General features: G+C 39.4%; 1 protein-coding gene across 1 annotated transcript in view; it reads left to right on the plus strand.

Annotated features, from left to right (window-relative positions):
- The window catches only part of FBN1 (fibrillin 1), a 140,959-nt gene that overhangs the window by 109,630 nt on the left and 16,880 nt on the right, over positions 1-14,449 (plus strand). The window contains exons 42-51 of the mRNA XM_009886140.1: positions 2,186-2,311; positions 2,976-3,098; positions 6,132-6,257; positions 7,036-7,152; positions 7,556-7,684; positions 7,954-8,073; positions 8,527-8,652; positions 10,888-11,037; positions 13,438-13,503; positions 14,239-14,355. Coding sequence (XP_009884442.1) covers positions 2,186-2,311; positions 2,976-3,098; positions 6,132-6,257; positions 7,036-7,152; positions 7,556-7,684; positions 7,954-8,073; positions 8,527-8,652; positions 10,888-11,037; positions 13,438-13,503; positions 14,239-14,355 — 1,200 coding nt within the window. The remainder of the gene's footprint in view (positions 1-2,185; positions 2,312-2,975; positions 3,099-6,131; positions 6,258-7,035; positions 7,153-7,555; positions 7,685-7,953; positions 8,074-8,526; positions 8,653-10,887; positions 11,038-13,437; positions 13,504-14,238; positions 14,356-14,449) is intronic.

Below are 14,449 nucleotides of genomic sequence, written 5' to 3' on the forward strand. Positions count from 1 at the left end.
TATCTCTTTCACGGGAGGAATAACAACTGAACAGCGTAACAGATTTCAACCCACTGTTTTAGTCTGAGCCTGCAAACTTCCAGCCTAGCTCCTCCTAGCTGGCCGCAATGATAATTGCTGTGTGTAATCAGGGCAACATAAAGCTCCAAAGAAACTGTAATCAGGCCTACATGAGCAGGGCACAGATACTGAGAATAAGAGGTCTGGGAGTAAGGCCAACCAGCATTTGGTCTGAGAGGAATTAGGAGTCTTTCCTTCGAACTAAAACAGAGGTTTAATCTGACTTTCACATCAGTCCCCCTGTGTATTGGTTTGACACAAAAATCCTTTTTTCTGCTCAGCTGGAATATTTTTCACATATGTTATTGTGTGTAACATTTGAATCGTGAGTAACAAATTGCAAAACAAAAAGAGGGAGAGAATGAGGAATTCCAAGTCAAGGAGTTGAGTAAATCCCTAATGGGATTCTCTTTTGTTTTTATTCACACAAAAATGCAAATAAGAAGTGGATGATGTGCCCTGTAACAAACAGAGGCAGCATATAGGCAGTAATCAGGTGCTTTAGCATTAAGCTGTTGCTGTGATGCAGTATTCAGCTGGTTATATTCAGCTGGAAATATTTCTAGTGAAGTCGGGAATGTAATTTTTAAAGAAATTACAGAAATGTGCAGCATTTATTATTTATCAGGTCATTTCTTAGAAGCAAAGTTTCCCCTTCTAGCTGTTAATATTAGCCCAACTTGTTGCTGAGTCTGCTTAAGGTAAATGGGCCATGCATGCGCATCAGCAGGGAGACCTTGGGTGATGCTAATGTGCATAGGTAAAAGCTGCATCTGTAGCAGCTGACATGCATGCCAGGAGTGTTGCAGTCTGCTCTGTTTGCCGTGCCATGTCCCAGAGCAATGTACATTCAGGAGCCAACTGAAACAGAAGGGCCGTCCCACAGAGGCCACCAGTACATCTCAGTGCGTCCAGCACTGTGGTGAGACTGATGCGTGCACAGCTTTACGTTGTGCTAATCACGGGCTTTCATTGCTGCTTTGGGATCTTGGCAGGTCTCACTAGGCTGTAGCACCCAACCTACTGGTTTTGCACAGGAGTTGCTCGTGTCCCTTACATCTGTAAGGCACAGGGCACGGGAACAAGGCAGCGCCCACTGTGCAGGGGTAGTGCTCTGTGTACCCTGTAATACTTGGTTACAGTCCGTACATGATGTTACTCTTCTGTTTGGATAAAAGTTCTATGTACTTACTCCTGGTGGTTGTTTCAGAGACAGAAGTAGTTCTACATTTACTCACCCCTTGTATAATCAGAGGACTCAGAATTATAGAATCTAATGTAGGAAATGAAGGGTTTGATCCAGCAGCGAAAATTTAAAAAAATACGTTATCTGATGGAAACTCACGTTAGCTGACAGTTTCCTGCCATATTCTGTCTTGCGTACATCATTGCGTGTGGCAATTTTCCCTATAGGGAGAGGCTTTTGAGGAGACTCTGAAGTCTTTCATGTTGTCAAAATATTAAAGGTGCAAAACTTAAGGACCCAATAGGCAAGACATATAATTGTAATAGCAGCTGGGGTTTTTTGCTGCCAAAATCTGTTACTTAACCCAGGTGTATATAGAGCCTTGGCAAACCCAGGTTGCCTGGCTAAATCAATCTAATTAATAGCATGTTGGCAGCACTTCAGATGTTACCTGGCATTGGCACTCTCAAACTGTTACATAAAAACATGAAAGTATTTTCGGATTAACAAGGGTAAACCAGTGCAAAACTAATTCTGAAAAGTGTTTGCATTCAGTCATCGTCTCCTTTATTAAACCAAAGACAGTTACATTCTCTCTTTTGGCTCTTCCCAATAACTCCACTGTAACATTCAGGAAGATGAGGAGGTTCATCAAGGCTGTGGGTGGGAGACATGAGGAAGGACGTGTACTGCCCTTTGCATTCCTGTGTGGCAGGATATATTTTGGCTACAGTGAAGAATCAGAAGCTGAGGAAATTGGAACTATCTACATTTCCACCGTTTGGAATGACTCACTGTCTATTGCAGTTGGGAACACTCTGATGCTCACATTATACATTTAATAATTCTCTTCAGGATAAATGCATAAGAACATATTCTGTAGCAGAAGGTTTCATGAAGTGCTGTTTACAAGTATTTAAAAAAAAATTATTCTTGCAGATATTGATGAATGCAGAGAGATTCCTGGAGTGTGTGAAAATGGGATCTGTATAAACATGGTTGGCAGTTTCCGATGCGAGTGTCCTGTGGGTTTCTTCTACAATGACAAGCTACTGATCTGTGAAGGTAGAGTGCTGGTCTCATTTGGAGAAATGGGATTTAACCAACTGGCAATTCAGACACTGGCAAATCTGATATACTTGCAAGTCATCCTTAATGAGGGGAAAAATACCAGTATCAGTGTAGTAAGTCTATGTTAATTAAGACATTTTGAATTCTTTTGCATAGAAAGTACCAGATTTTCCATCAGACGTCTAAGGCCTTGAAGGAGCATGAGTCAACAGTCATGGGAAGAAACATTGTTTTTTACATTTGACAGTAAAGCCAAGAAAAGAGTAGCAGTCTTCAGTCAGAGCACAATTTTTTTTAATTCCAAGATATTTTTTTTCTAATGGAACAATGATTTCTGTAAATACTATAAACACGTGATATTTTTTTTCCAATTTAAACATTTACTAACATTGTAGTAGTCAGTTTAATGGAGGAACTGAAGAGAGCAGTATGAGTTAAACAGGAAAGAATTCTAGAAATGCAGCATGTGGGTTTGGGATCATTTCAGGGAGATACCTAAATGTGACCAAATATCTAGTTTCATCAATATATTTATTTTTTCAGAATTAGAAAGAATTTTTTTATTTGGGTAAGGTAATACTCTTCACACTAAAACCAAAATGGTTTTGACATCTTTCTAGCTTACCATAACAATCAAATTCCCTTTTTGTATTGACAGATATTGATGAATGCCAAAATGGACCAGTGTGTCAGCAAAATGCAGAATGTGTCAACACAGCTGGTAGCTACCGTTGTGACTGTAAACCTGGCTACAGGTTCACATCAACTGGCCGCTGCACTGGTGAGTACTTCTGGCTTGTTTATGTGAAGATCTCCAAAAGTAGTAGATTCTAAAAGAGGTCTAAAAATGCATATCCTGTTAGAAATGGTATACCAGGAGATGATCTGGGCTCCAAGAACCCACCTCTTAAAGCCTTTTAGGGCATCACATAAACATTCTGGTAATTCCCAGAAGATTAGTGGGCCCATCCCACAGAGGCATAAATGAGAGCCAATCACCTGAGTAGGTCTTTGTCTTCCACTTTATCTCACCAACTGCAAACTTTTTTCTTTAGCTTATGTCACGTCTAGGGAGGGAAGGCCAATTGATTTGCTACCTTTTGACTAACGATTTTCTGACACTAGAAATTCAATTGCAGTCCTGACAGGGACCTCCTCCTGCATAAATTCTTTCATTTTCATTGGAATTTGCTAGATGTGTTTTAGCAGTTTATTTGCCACTTGTATTTTTACAAATAAATCTCTGCTTGCTGTGGTCTCTGCTGATAAGGTAGACTTATCTGCTAGGCCATATGCAATAACTAACTTAAAAAGCTTATTGTTAAACTTCCTAACTTTTCTGTGGATTTAAACAGTCGTTGAACATTACTTTTAAATACTCACTGAGTAGGACTACAGTTCTCTAATCTATTTGCTCTTTCTTCTAATATCATAGTTCAGAGGGGCATTCATGTTATCTTGATTACTTGAAGAGATGCAGAGATTTTAAAGACTGCTGTGAGCCAAGCAACTATAAATATTATATACATTTCTGAATGAAATAATAATTACAAAGGAAACTGGTAACATTTTCCTTGGGTTTTTGCTTCTGAGTACTTGAGTTTTAGGAAGTGTACTTTTCCCTGCGGTGCAGTTTTTCATTGTTTCATGTGACCCTTGAGGGAAAAGGGTGTAGGGGCAACCAGAACACTACTATGAGAACTAAACCTCTATTTTGTTAAGCTATGCAGTGGCACATGTAAATATTCAATATGTTCCTAATGTAATTGTTTTTGTTATGGGTTCGTTACAGCAGTACAGGAAGAGCCAGGGAAGGTTCTGATATGGGGTACAATACTCAACATGAATTGGCACAAACAGTAATACTTCCCTGTATTTTGCTCTTATTTTATATTTAGTGAAAATAAAGTTATGCGATTAGAGCCAAAATAAAAGTGGTTGATAAAGTACTTGATCCAGCAAAGCAAGGAAATTCCCAACTGCTCTGCTGAGAGCAAAGAGTGCTAAGGACCTTGCAGTATTGGATCAGTCATGCTACTGTGTGGAAAATGATCACACCCCAAAAGTTTATGTGCCATTGAATCAAAACTAATGTATCACAGCCCCTAGTACTATGAGTACTGCATTTATCTTAGTATCAAAATAGCATTTTCTGGTGCTGTTGTGGTATAATAAATAATTTTTCATATAAACTCTTTTTTGGCAATTAAGACAATTCTGCCTCCCAATTTTTAAAAAAGTTATACTGTTCTCTGTTTACCCCAAAAGAAGTGACTTTTCCCTGGGACTTTACTTCACTATTCATTTACCCACAGAGCACCAAAGAGAGTTATGGTTTTTCTGTCGTCTCTGCTCTCCTGAGCTGAGAAGATTAGGACTTCTTAAGACAGCATGTTGTCTAGTATTGGTTTCCGTTCTGCCTCCTTTAGACTCTAATTAGCAGCAGTATCATTATACCATTGGTCCTCAGTGAACACCCATCCGAAGTTACTAATGGCTCCAGTTGATGTACAGTAATCCTGGGTACGGGGGCTATTGGGACTGTCCCTGTGCTAAGTAGAGTGTAGAGAAGAGGCAGCAGAGGCAGGAAAACAAGATATAGTGCATAAAGTTCTTTGCAGTTAGGAACAACGTAACTCTTAGTTTTGCAATGAAGTGGGGATGGTTTATTAAGAAACTGCATCTGCTTTGCTTAGATTGCATGTAAAAGAAAATTACTGAACACTAAAATCTAATGAATTCTAATACAAGCATATGGCAGCACCTCAGTTCTCGCGTTTTGGAGCTGCAGCACATGAAACACCAGGAAGCATATTGAATCAAACGAGCTCTTGCTCTGGTGATGAGGTCAACAGAAAGACGTCATTTGATTCATGTTTCTGATTTGTTATGGAAAAAAATGTACTGGACAGCAAACATTATTTTTCTTTGACATTTTGTCTCACTTACTGTTGATAAAATGCTGGATTCTGCCTGAAAGCATTCATAATGAGTAGCAGGAAGCAGTCATCTGTTGAACTAGTGTAATAGATGCCCTGCTATTGTAAGGCAGCATATCACATGCTGGCTTTCCCCATCTCTCTCTGCAGAATTATGCAGCTGAGTGTTTGCTGCTCTTGGCAAAATATTTTCTGACTGTAGCTGACTGATAGCAGTAACTCTTCTCGCTGTTCGAGCTTTGTCTGGTTTACATGATCATCACATTGCATGAGGCATGGATGCTACAATATATATGTATACACATACCCATTTTATGTATGTACAATGAGTAGATAAATCTACAATGCATTTTATCTGTCTGTAAGATCAAGGAGAAGACTGCAGGATTCATCTTCCTTTCTGTTTTGTATGATTTCTGTGAGTTAACTAAGCAATTTGTGCTATAATCAGACGTAGCTAAAAGCAAGTAGTTGCTTTCATGAGAAGGATACAAACTGTGGTTTATATATGGCTTTTGTATCTGCCTCATAGTCGATGGAGAGCACTCAGAAATCTCTCCATACAGTTACAGGTCACTAATTCTGCTTTTCAAAGCCATGGCGATATGCTTTCCCTCCAGCAAGAATTTGTATCTGGTAAATATAATTTTTACACTAAATTTTTTTCAGCTCCACAAATGTTGGAAAAGGTAATTTACAAGCAAGTAGCCCCTTTCCTGAGATTTACTTAGTAATGCTTTTGTCATTAGTAAATTAAAAAAACTACTTTAAATTAGGGTCGTGCACTGGATTCTAACTATCATGGTTGCTGTTAATGCATCTTTCCAGCCCTGCAGTTTAGAGGCCTTAACCTTCACTGTGCCCCTTTTTTTCAGATCGGAATGAATGTCAAGAAATTCCCAATATTTGCAGCCATGGGCAGTGTATTGACACTGTTGGAAGTTTCTACTGCATTTGTCACAATGGATTCAAGACCAATGATGACAGAACAATGTGTATAGGCAAGTATATCGAATGAAGCTGTACTTAGGCTTTCCATTAAGATAGTTATTAAATCTATCCTCTCTGTCATAAGGAGTTGCATTACAAGCACAGAGATTATGAGCCATTTACCACTAGGCAAAGGTGCAAAAACACCATAGCTGGCAATTAGGAAGCTGATAATGAATGAAGAACATACTCATTACAGTAAACTGAACCTTTAAAAATACATATCCTATCTAGTAAACTGCTAATGCTTTCATTTTTCAGGAAAATGTTCCATTCTTCTTAGAATTTTCTGAAGCATTTTATCTCATTTATTCTTTTAGGCAAGAAATTTAATAGATTAATATTGCAATGCAGCAACTGTACATAGCCTGCTTCTTAACAGAGTACGTGACAGGTAGATTTCTTGCCAGAAGAGTACCCTTTTCAGAAGCAGAGTAATCTTCATGAAGAAGGAAATTCTGTATTTATCCTGTTCACAGCTGTTAGTGCAGTGTCTGTTGTCTAAGCAAGACAAGGAGATCGCAGAATGCTTATGATTAAAGATAGCTTAGAATTCCTTTCGGAAGGGTGAGATAGGAGCCACAGTAAGACAAATGATTGTTGGACCCTTGATTATTTTTGTAGATGCTAATATCAAGTGTATAAACCTGTGTAAAATCTTCTTTTGGGGAAATATGACAATCTCTTCACTCTGGCAGTGGATTCTTTCTCTTGCCTGTGGGATAGCTACAGGCTTTCCTTTCCCCATCAGTGATTAAAATTCTTGCTGCTTGTTTTTCTCCTTTGTAGATATTAACGAGTGTGAGAGAGATGCCTGTGGCAATGGCACCTGCAGAAACACCATTGGCTCTTTCAACTGCCGCTGCAATTTGGGATTCATCCTCTCACACAACAATGACTGCATAGGTAAGGAGTGCTGAGACCAGTTACATGTTTCTAAGACTTTCTACTTCTAATGAAAGTACCATCTTCTCTCTTGAGTTAGGATCGCACCTTGCATGGTCTGTGTGATTAAAGACAAAAACGGATTTCTTCAGTCTGAAAAGATCTCTTTGATTATGCGCTCCTCACTTTTCTATAGCCAGTTAGATGTTTGCGTGTGATACATGCCATTCCTTTTTTTATTCTTGCTTTGACGATTTTACAACATAGACCAATATTGGTATTTTCCCCTCACTTGCTTTTGAAACAGGAGATTATTTATGCATTATCAGTTATTGTGCCGATATAGTGGAAACAGAAATCTCACCTACCCAATTTCACTTGTTGCAGGTGTTTGTTATATGTCTTTCAATGTTATTTTTTGTAGATGTGGACGAGTGTGCAAGTGGAAATGGAATGCTTTGCAGGAATGGTCAGTGTGTGAACACGATCGGGTCCTTCCAGTGTCTTTGCAATGATGGCTACGAGGTGGCTCTGGATGGAAGGACTTGTGTTGGTGAGTGCTTTCTTTTAGGGTAGAAAAAAAGTGTGGCAAACCCTGAAGAGATACTCTTAGTAAAACCGTAGAAGAGGTCAGTCCACCGTCACACCGTCGTCATTGTGCCTAGCAGAAGAAAGCAATGACAAGAGGATGAGAAGAGGACTATTCTATTCCTGGGAAGTTCCACCATCAGTTTGATGGTATCAAAATTAAAGCAGCCTCAGTCACAGATTTATTGAGATAACAGCAATTATCTCAAACAAATTGTATTTCTTTTCTTTTAGATGTCAATGAGTGTGCACTGGAGCCTGGAAAATGCTCACCGGGCACATGTCAGAACTTGGATGGGTCATTCAGATGTATCTGTCCTCCTGGATACGTCCTGCAGAATGACAAATGTGAAGGTGTGTATAGAAAAATCCTCCTTCTGTCGCGTGTCCTAACTCCTCACAGTTGTTACCACTGTCCTCTGCATCTAAACATGAGTAATGTTTAGTCTTTTGTGGCAGTGTACAGTTCTGAACTGTAGCCACTAGTAAGTGACTCACTCCCCAGGAAGAGTCTCACCAACTTTTTTTTGAACGAGAACTACCTGATCTGATTCCAAGAAAAATCTAATCCCAGGCTGTTTGGTTGATGGTACACCGCTGAGGTTTGCCCACTGCATGACAATTTGAAAACTGACCCCAGATTTTACACCTGGATTTCTTGTTCCTCTTTGTCTGTTCCTTTGTGTTTGACCTTTTTGTTTTTCAAATCTATTAGATATCAGTGATGACGTAAGGTTACATTTTATGTAGTATGGCTGCCAGTGTAGACTTTTTTTTTTCTCATCTCTTTAATTACTTTTCTTACAGACATTGATGAGTGTGTGGAACAGCCAGAAATTTGTGCCCTGGGCACATGCAGCAACACTCCTGGAAGTTTCAAATGTCTGTGTCCAGAAGGCTTTGTGTTGTCTTCCACAGGAAGACGATGCCAAGGTAAGTTCATTCCTATTTTTTTGGCATTTCAAAATTTGTTTGCTGCTTTTTAAAAGCCTTATTAGCAACCTGTTTCTAATATAATGAGGAGACTCTGGACTCAAACAGTGCTTTTCACAAAGAAAACATGATAATTCTGTAGTTGGGGCCAGGTTCTGTCCTGCCCTAACATCTGTTTGTCATTAAAGAGAACATTGCAATAAAAGGGGAGAAGATAATGTTAAATGCACCAGGTTAAGTGAGGAAATCATGTTGCCCTGTGACCCTTTCTTGCACCCCTGGAAGAAACGTTTGAGGCTACCTGGAATCTGTATAGACTGTGACATGTCTGACATGGAGACGGAGCACAAACACAGCCAGGAGACTACTGCAATGCACTGCTAAAGGCAGAATTTCCAGGAATAAGGCTGTTCTTAGCACTTATCAAATTCTCCATAACACTTGTTATATGCTATTCCTCTCCACAGATGTGTGGGTGGAAAAAAGATTGGAGGAAAAAAATTGCAGTGTTTTGTGGACAATAAGTACCTATCTGCTTAGAAAAGTCTGAAGCATCTTTTAGCTTCTAGCTTGCCACATACACTGTTCAGAGCCTAAACATGGGCACTGAGACAGAAATCAGATGCTAAAAGCTGAACTTCTAGTACCAAAAAGGCACAGGTTAGCTTATTTTGTGGATAAAGAACAAGCACAGCAAACTAGGGAGTGAGTTATTTTAAAGACTTTGGAAATTATTAAATAGATAGATCATTAAATGTCCTATACACAGTGTGCACAGTGGGAACCACTGATGAGTAAGACCTTTATAAGGACCTCTGTAGTTATGCTTGGCACAGAACAGTGATGCTTGTTGACACCATAGCGAGTTCTTCACTTCACAGTGGGCTAAATGAAACTGTGGTTTTGGTAAAAATGAATCCAACCTGCAGTAAACATTCATCCAAGTCTCCAAACCACCATGCAGTTTGGCACAGTTGCTTCACTCAACTTCAAGAAAGCAGCACGGCTGTTTTAGCTGGGCTTTTGTAGCTTATATAAATGATGTTTCTTCAGTCTGAGGGTATTGTTCTCTTCAGGTAAGGAAAGTCATAAAAAAAACCCAGGAAAGCTGGAGAGGGGCTTTTTACAAGGGCATGTAGTGATAGGACGAGGAGTAATGGTTTCTAAGTGGAAGAGGGTAGATTTAGAGCAGATAGATTTTTTCACTATGAGGGTGGTGAGACACTGGCCCAGGTTGCCCAGAGAAGCTGTGGATGCCCCATCCCCGGAGGTGTTCAAGGCCAGGCTGGATGGGGCTTTGAGCAACCTGGTGTAGTGGAAGGTGTCCCTGCCCATGGCAGGGGACGTGGAACTAGATGATCTTTAAAGTCCCTTCCAATTTACTCATTCTGTGAAACCAAACCATAACAAAGAATGCAGCCTAATCTTCTTTAGGAAAACAGGCCACTGTTTCACAGATAATGTCAGAAGAAAATGCACACTTGTGTGTATGAACTTCTAAGTGTGCTTCTCCCCATCTCCTGAAGAAAACTGAGGGTTTTTTTCCAAGTATTTCAGGCCAAGCAAAGTTTTGTTTAAAACTTCCCATTACCTAGAACTTTTGTAAAATCTGGACATTGTCCAGCTGCAGCCGGAAAACTGGATGAGCAGCTGCTTCCACAACTGCCCTGTTGCAGTCCCCCTGCCAACACAGGGAGCTGCCAGCTCTCTGCCTGCTGGATGCTTGTGGTCTGTGATCTCAGCTCTTTTCCAGCATCCTGGGATTAAAATGTAGTGCCACTGGGCCAGTTTTCTTTGTTTGTGTGTGCCTCAGAGCAGAATGAGGAAGGAAAGCGCTATTGAAAATTGCCTCTCATTTTAACACTACACAGTATTATCATTGCAAGTTGATTAAAATCTCTTGATTTCAGTGATTCTTACTAATAACAGGAGTGGGGATAAGAGGGGAGTACAGCTGCTCCATCTCTGCTGGGCAAAAGAGAAAAACTCTTCTTTTCCATGACTGAAGTAGGACAGGCTATCCCTCTATCTAGCTTTCCTTTACTGCAGTAGAGAGCTCCCTTCCCTCTTCAGATCTTTCCCAGTCAGAGACAATAATGCTGCTTCTTGATAGACTCAGATAGAAGAAGTTGGGTGTTTTGTTGGGGGGGTCTCCTGTAATTTTGCAACTAATACCTCTAAGTGAAAACTGTGCCAAAGTAACCCTAACGACTCATAACATTTTTCTCTACACAGATCTGAGAGTAAGTTACTGCTTTACCAAATTTGAAGATGGAAAATGTTCTGTGCCGAAGTCCCGAAACCATTCCAAACAAGAGTGTTGCTGCGCCTTGAAGGGACAGGGATGGGGAGATCCCTGTGAACTCTGCCCAGAGGAGGCAGATGGTGCGTTATTGGCTAGGTTACCTTGCTGTCATGATAGCCTCTCAGAACTGAAAGAAAGTTGGGATTCTTACAAGAAGGAATTAGGAAAATTAGTTTTCCTGAGGTGTTTAACCCTAATAATTGTCATTGCTCTCTGAAAAGTAGATGCAGTCTCAAAAACCATATTTCTTGCATAGTCCAGTCTCAAGCATATTCCTTGTTTGCATATAGGTTTGTTAGTATGATTAGGTGCTGAGTATTTTGCTCTGGAGGTGTCACATACTAAAAGCAGAAAGTAGTAAGTCCTTGATAGGCTCTTGAACAAAAATACCTGCAAGAAACAAATAGAATTCATCTAATTGTAAATAAGGAGGGGCGCCATAAACAGGAAATTTATTTTTTTTAAAAAAAACAACAGTCCAACTAGATCCACATCTGAATCACCTTGTTACATTTTGTGACTACATCTTGTTATTAAAAAAATCTAAATTTGCAATCTTATCAATATAAATGAATTTCAAAAGTAGCAGGGAATGACAAAACACAGGCCTTGATGAAGGAACGCCTTGCTGGACTGTTGCTAAAGAAACACTTTCCTTTGTTAGTATCCTTTGTAAGACTGAGTAACTAGGCATCAAGCAAGTCAACAGGCCTTTGTACCATCATGGTGTAATTTGCTCAACGGACTTTAATCCATGCTGACAAATGTGGTTAACAGCATTACTGGTTTCAGCAATACATTAATACAGTTAATTTCTTTAATAAGTCATGTAGATGTTTTGCAGACAATCCTCACAAAAGCCAAGGGAAGAAAAGAGAATCAGATGTGCCAGTTGCAGTATTCCTCCTGGGCTTATTGCCTGTGCATGTTTCATTCCGTTGCCCCAGAGCATTTGAACTAAAGTCAGTTGGAAAAGCATGGTATACATCACAGCATTTCCTTGGAGTGTCTGCACATAGATTTTTCACAGTCCAAACTGTTCTCAAAGGATGGTATCAAGGCCATTTTTCTCATCCTTTAAAAAAGAGGTATCTTTAAGATATCTGAGTCTGGGAAATTTGTGTCTTGGCCTGTCATGGACAGTGGAATTGTTTCTTTAAAAAAAAAAACAAAACCCAACAAAACTCAGTTGTCATCGCATGCGTGTTCTCCATCGTCTGTGATCTGAATGCCGGCTGGCAAGCTCAAGCTCATATGCCACCTGAAGTGTCCACCTGAAGGCTTGAGCAACAGGCAGGCTTTGTGCTACCCAGCTGTGCGGGGCTGAGTTTCCCACTCAGAGCCTAGCCGTGTGCCAGACACTGAAGCTTTCAGTGCAAGTGTTCATCTACATTTAGTTCTATTTTGTTCAACTTCAGCAAAGATCAGCTAAATGTATTTCAACTAAAGAAAGCGTAACATTTGTTATGTCTATTATTGTATTGAATTTTACTGCTGCACTGTAAACCTCTTGCAGCCTACTGAATTTGCAAAAGAAAAAATGAAATCTTGTCAGGGGTTCTGTGATGTTCTGAGCGTGGTTGGTAGAGAATATGCTCAGCAGCATCTTGAGATGGTTTGAATTACAGTCCTGTGTCCATCCATCCGCTCAAGATACAGTTTAGAGGGGAAAGGTGGAAGATTTGTTTCAGTTGCAAGACGTGTAGTGTTTGTGTGTGTGTCAGACCCAAAACTAGAGGAGTTTCTGAAGCTGAAGGATCTTTATGATTCCATAATCCTCATTGCATTTTGGTCCACCAGAGTGGGATTTTTTATGATTTTTTATTTATTCTAATGCCAAGAATATACCAGGTGATTTGCACAGGTAAGGGAGTACCTGCTTTCTGCAACAAAAAAAATAGAGAATGTCATGTTCTCAAAAGACTTACATCACCTTTAAATCTTCACAAACCATACAGAAAACCTTGTGGATTTGTAAACTAAGTGGTGACTTCACTCTGAGCTGAATGCAGAAATGTTACTCTCAGCCTACCTATACTACAATTACTACTTCCTCTAGAACTAGAGATTGGCATGCTTTAAGGGGCTGCTAACAAGACTACACACTAAATTGTGTCATCTTCAGAAAATGTAGGAAATCTTTCATTTACAACAGAAAATAATGCAGTTACTAGTATTGATAGTTTTAAAATGGAAATATTGTATTAGTTTTTCCTTAAAGGAAGTTAAATCATGCTAATTATTCACAGAATTTTACATATACAGGAGATCAGATGAAATGTAAAGTGAGCATACAGTTTTTGCATGAATGTAAGATTAAATTATAAGTTTATACATTTACATACTATATTTCTGGATCTGAACACGAGGAGGATGAATTGGTATCAGTGGTTACTTGTGTAGCTCATGGGTAATGCTGATCGCCAACATAGAATTTAACATGTGGTTTGATTATTTATTTTTATTTTTATTTTTTACAGAGGCGTTCAGACAGATTTGTCCGTTTGGAATTGGCATCCTTGTTGGACCTGGTGACGCAAGACTGGGTAAGTGCCTGAACTGCACGATGCCGTTGTTACATCGGTATGCCATTCTCTATGCATAAACCGTTCTCCCTTTCCATTGAGAATAACATCTCTGCAACTGTTTACAAAAGCCATGAATTGTGGAAACTTCTATACATTTTTTTCAATTATTTATACCAATTTTAAATTCAAGCTTGAATATCTCATATATCAGAAATTAAACTTCTTTTAGGGTAGCCTATTTAGCTTTTTAATTTGTGCTGGGCAGACTTGCTAGGGAGCTTATATAGGATCTAGAGAATGGATCACGTGGCATACCTGTCTTCTCTTATACAACATATGTAGCCTGTTTACAGTAAATGGTTTTAATCCTCCAAAGTGCAAACCACAGTTTCTCAGATCCTTTCAGTACATTCTGTTCTCTCCCAAGACAAACAGCACTTCAGCCTTATTGGCAAAAGTTTTCATTTAAGAAGTGCTGCATGACTACAGCTTTTCATATCTACTTCTCTCTCTGTAGCCCCAGTTGAAGAGATTTTTTATCCAACAGTTAGAATCCATTTCATTTCTGCATTCTGAAAGTTGGCCTGCAAGACAAATTCTGTGCCCTCATCCTAATGCATCAAAATTCAAATATTAGTATTTTTTTGTGCTCTTGGGAATATTTCTCGCCAGAACAACGCTTGTTCTTTGAGAGAAGTCTAAAAGCATGTGAAGTCAGTTGCACTTACTGAGTTGTTTGTATTTCTGGTTAAGATGTGGATGAGTGCCTTGATCCAGATAACTGTAAATTTGGGCAATGTATCAACACGGATGGATCTTTCCGCTGTGAATGTCCATATGGTTACATCCTACAAGGAGCTCAATGTGTGGGTATGTATAGCTGTTTCATCTTCCATTTTAAAGAATCTCCTGAATTGCTAAGTATGGCATTAAGGAGTAGTGGGGTTATATTATTCTTATTTTG

The sequence above is a fragment of the Charadrius vociferus genome, unplaced genomic scaffold, assembly GCF_000708025.1.
Source record: "Charadrius vociferus isolate BGI_N301 unplaced genomic scaffold, ASM70802v2 scaffold365, whole genome shotgun sequence".
Classification (NCBI taxonomy): Eukaryota; Metazoa; Chordata; class Aves; order Charadriiformes; family Charadriidae; genus Charadrius; species Charadrius vociferus.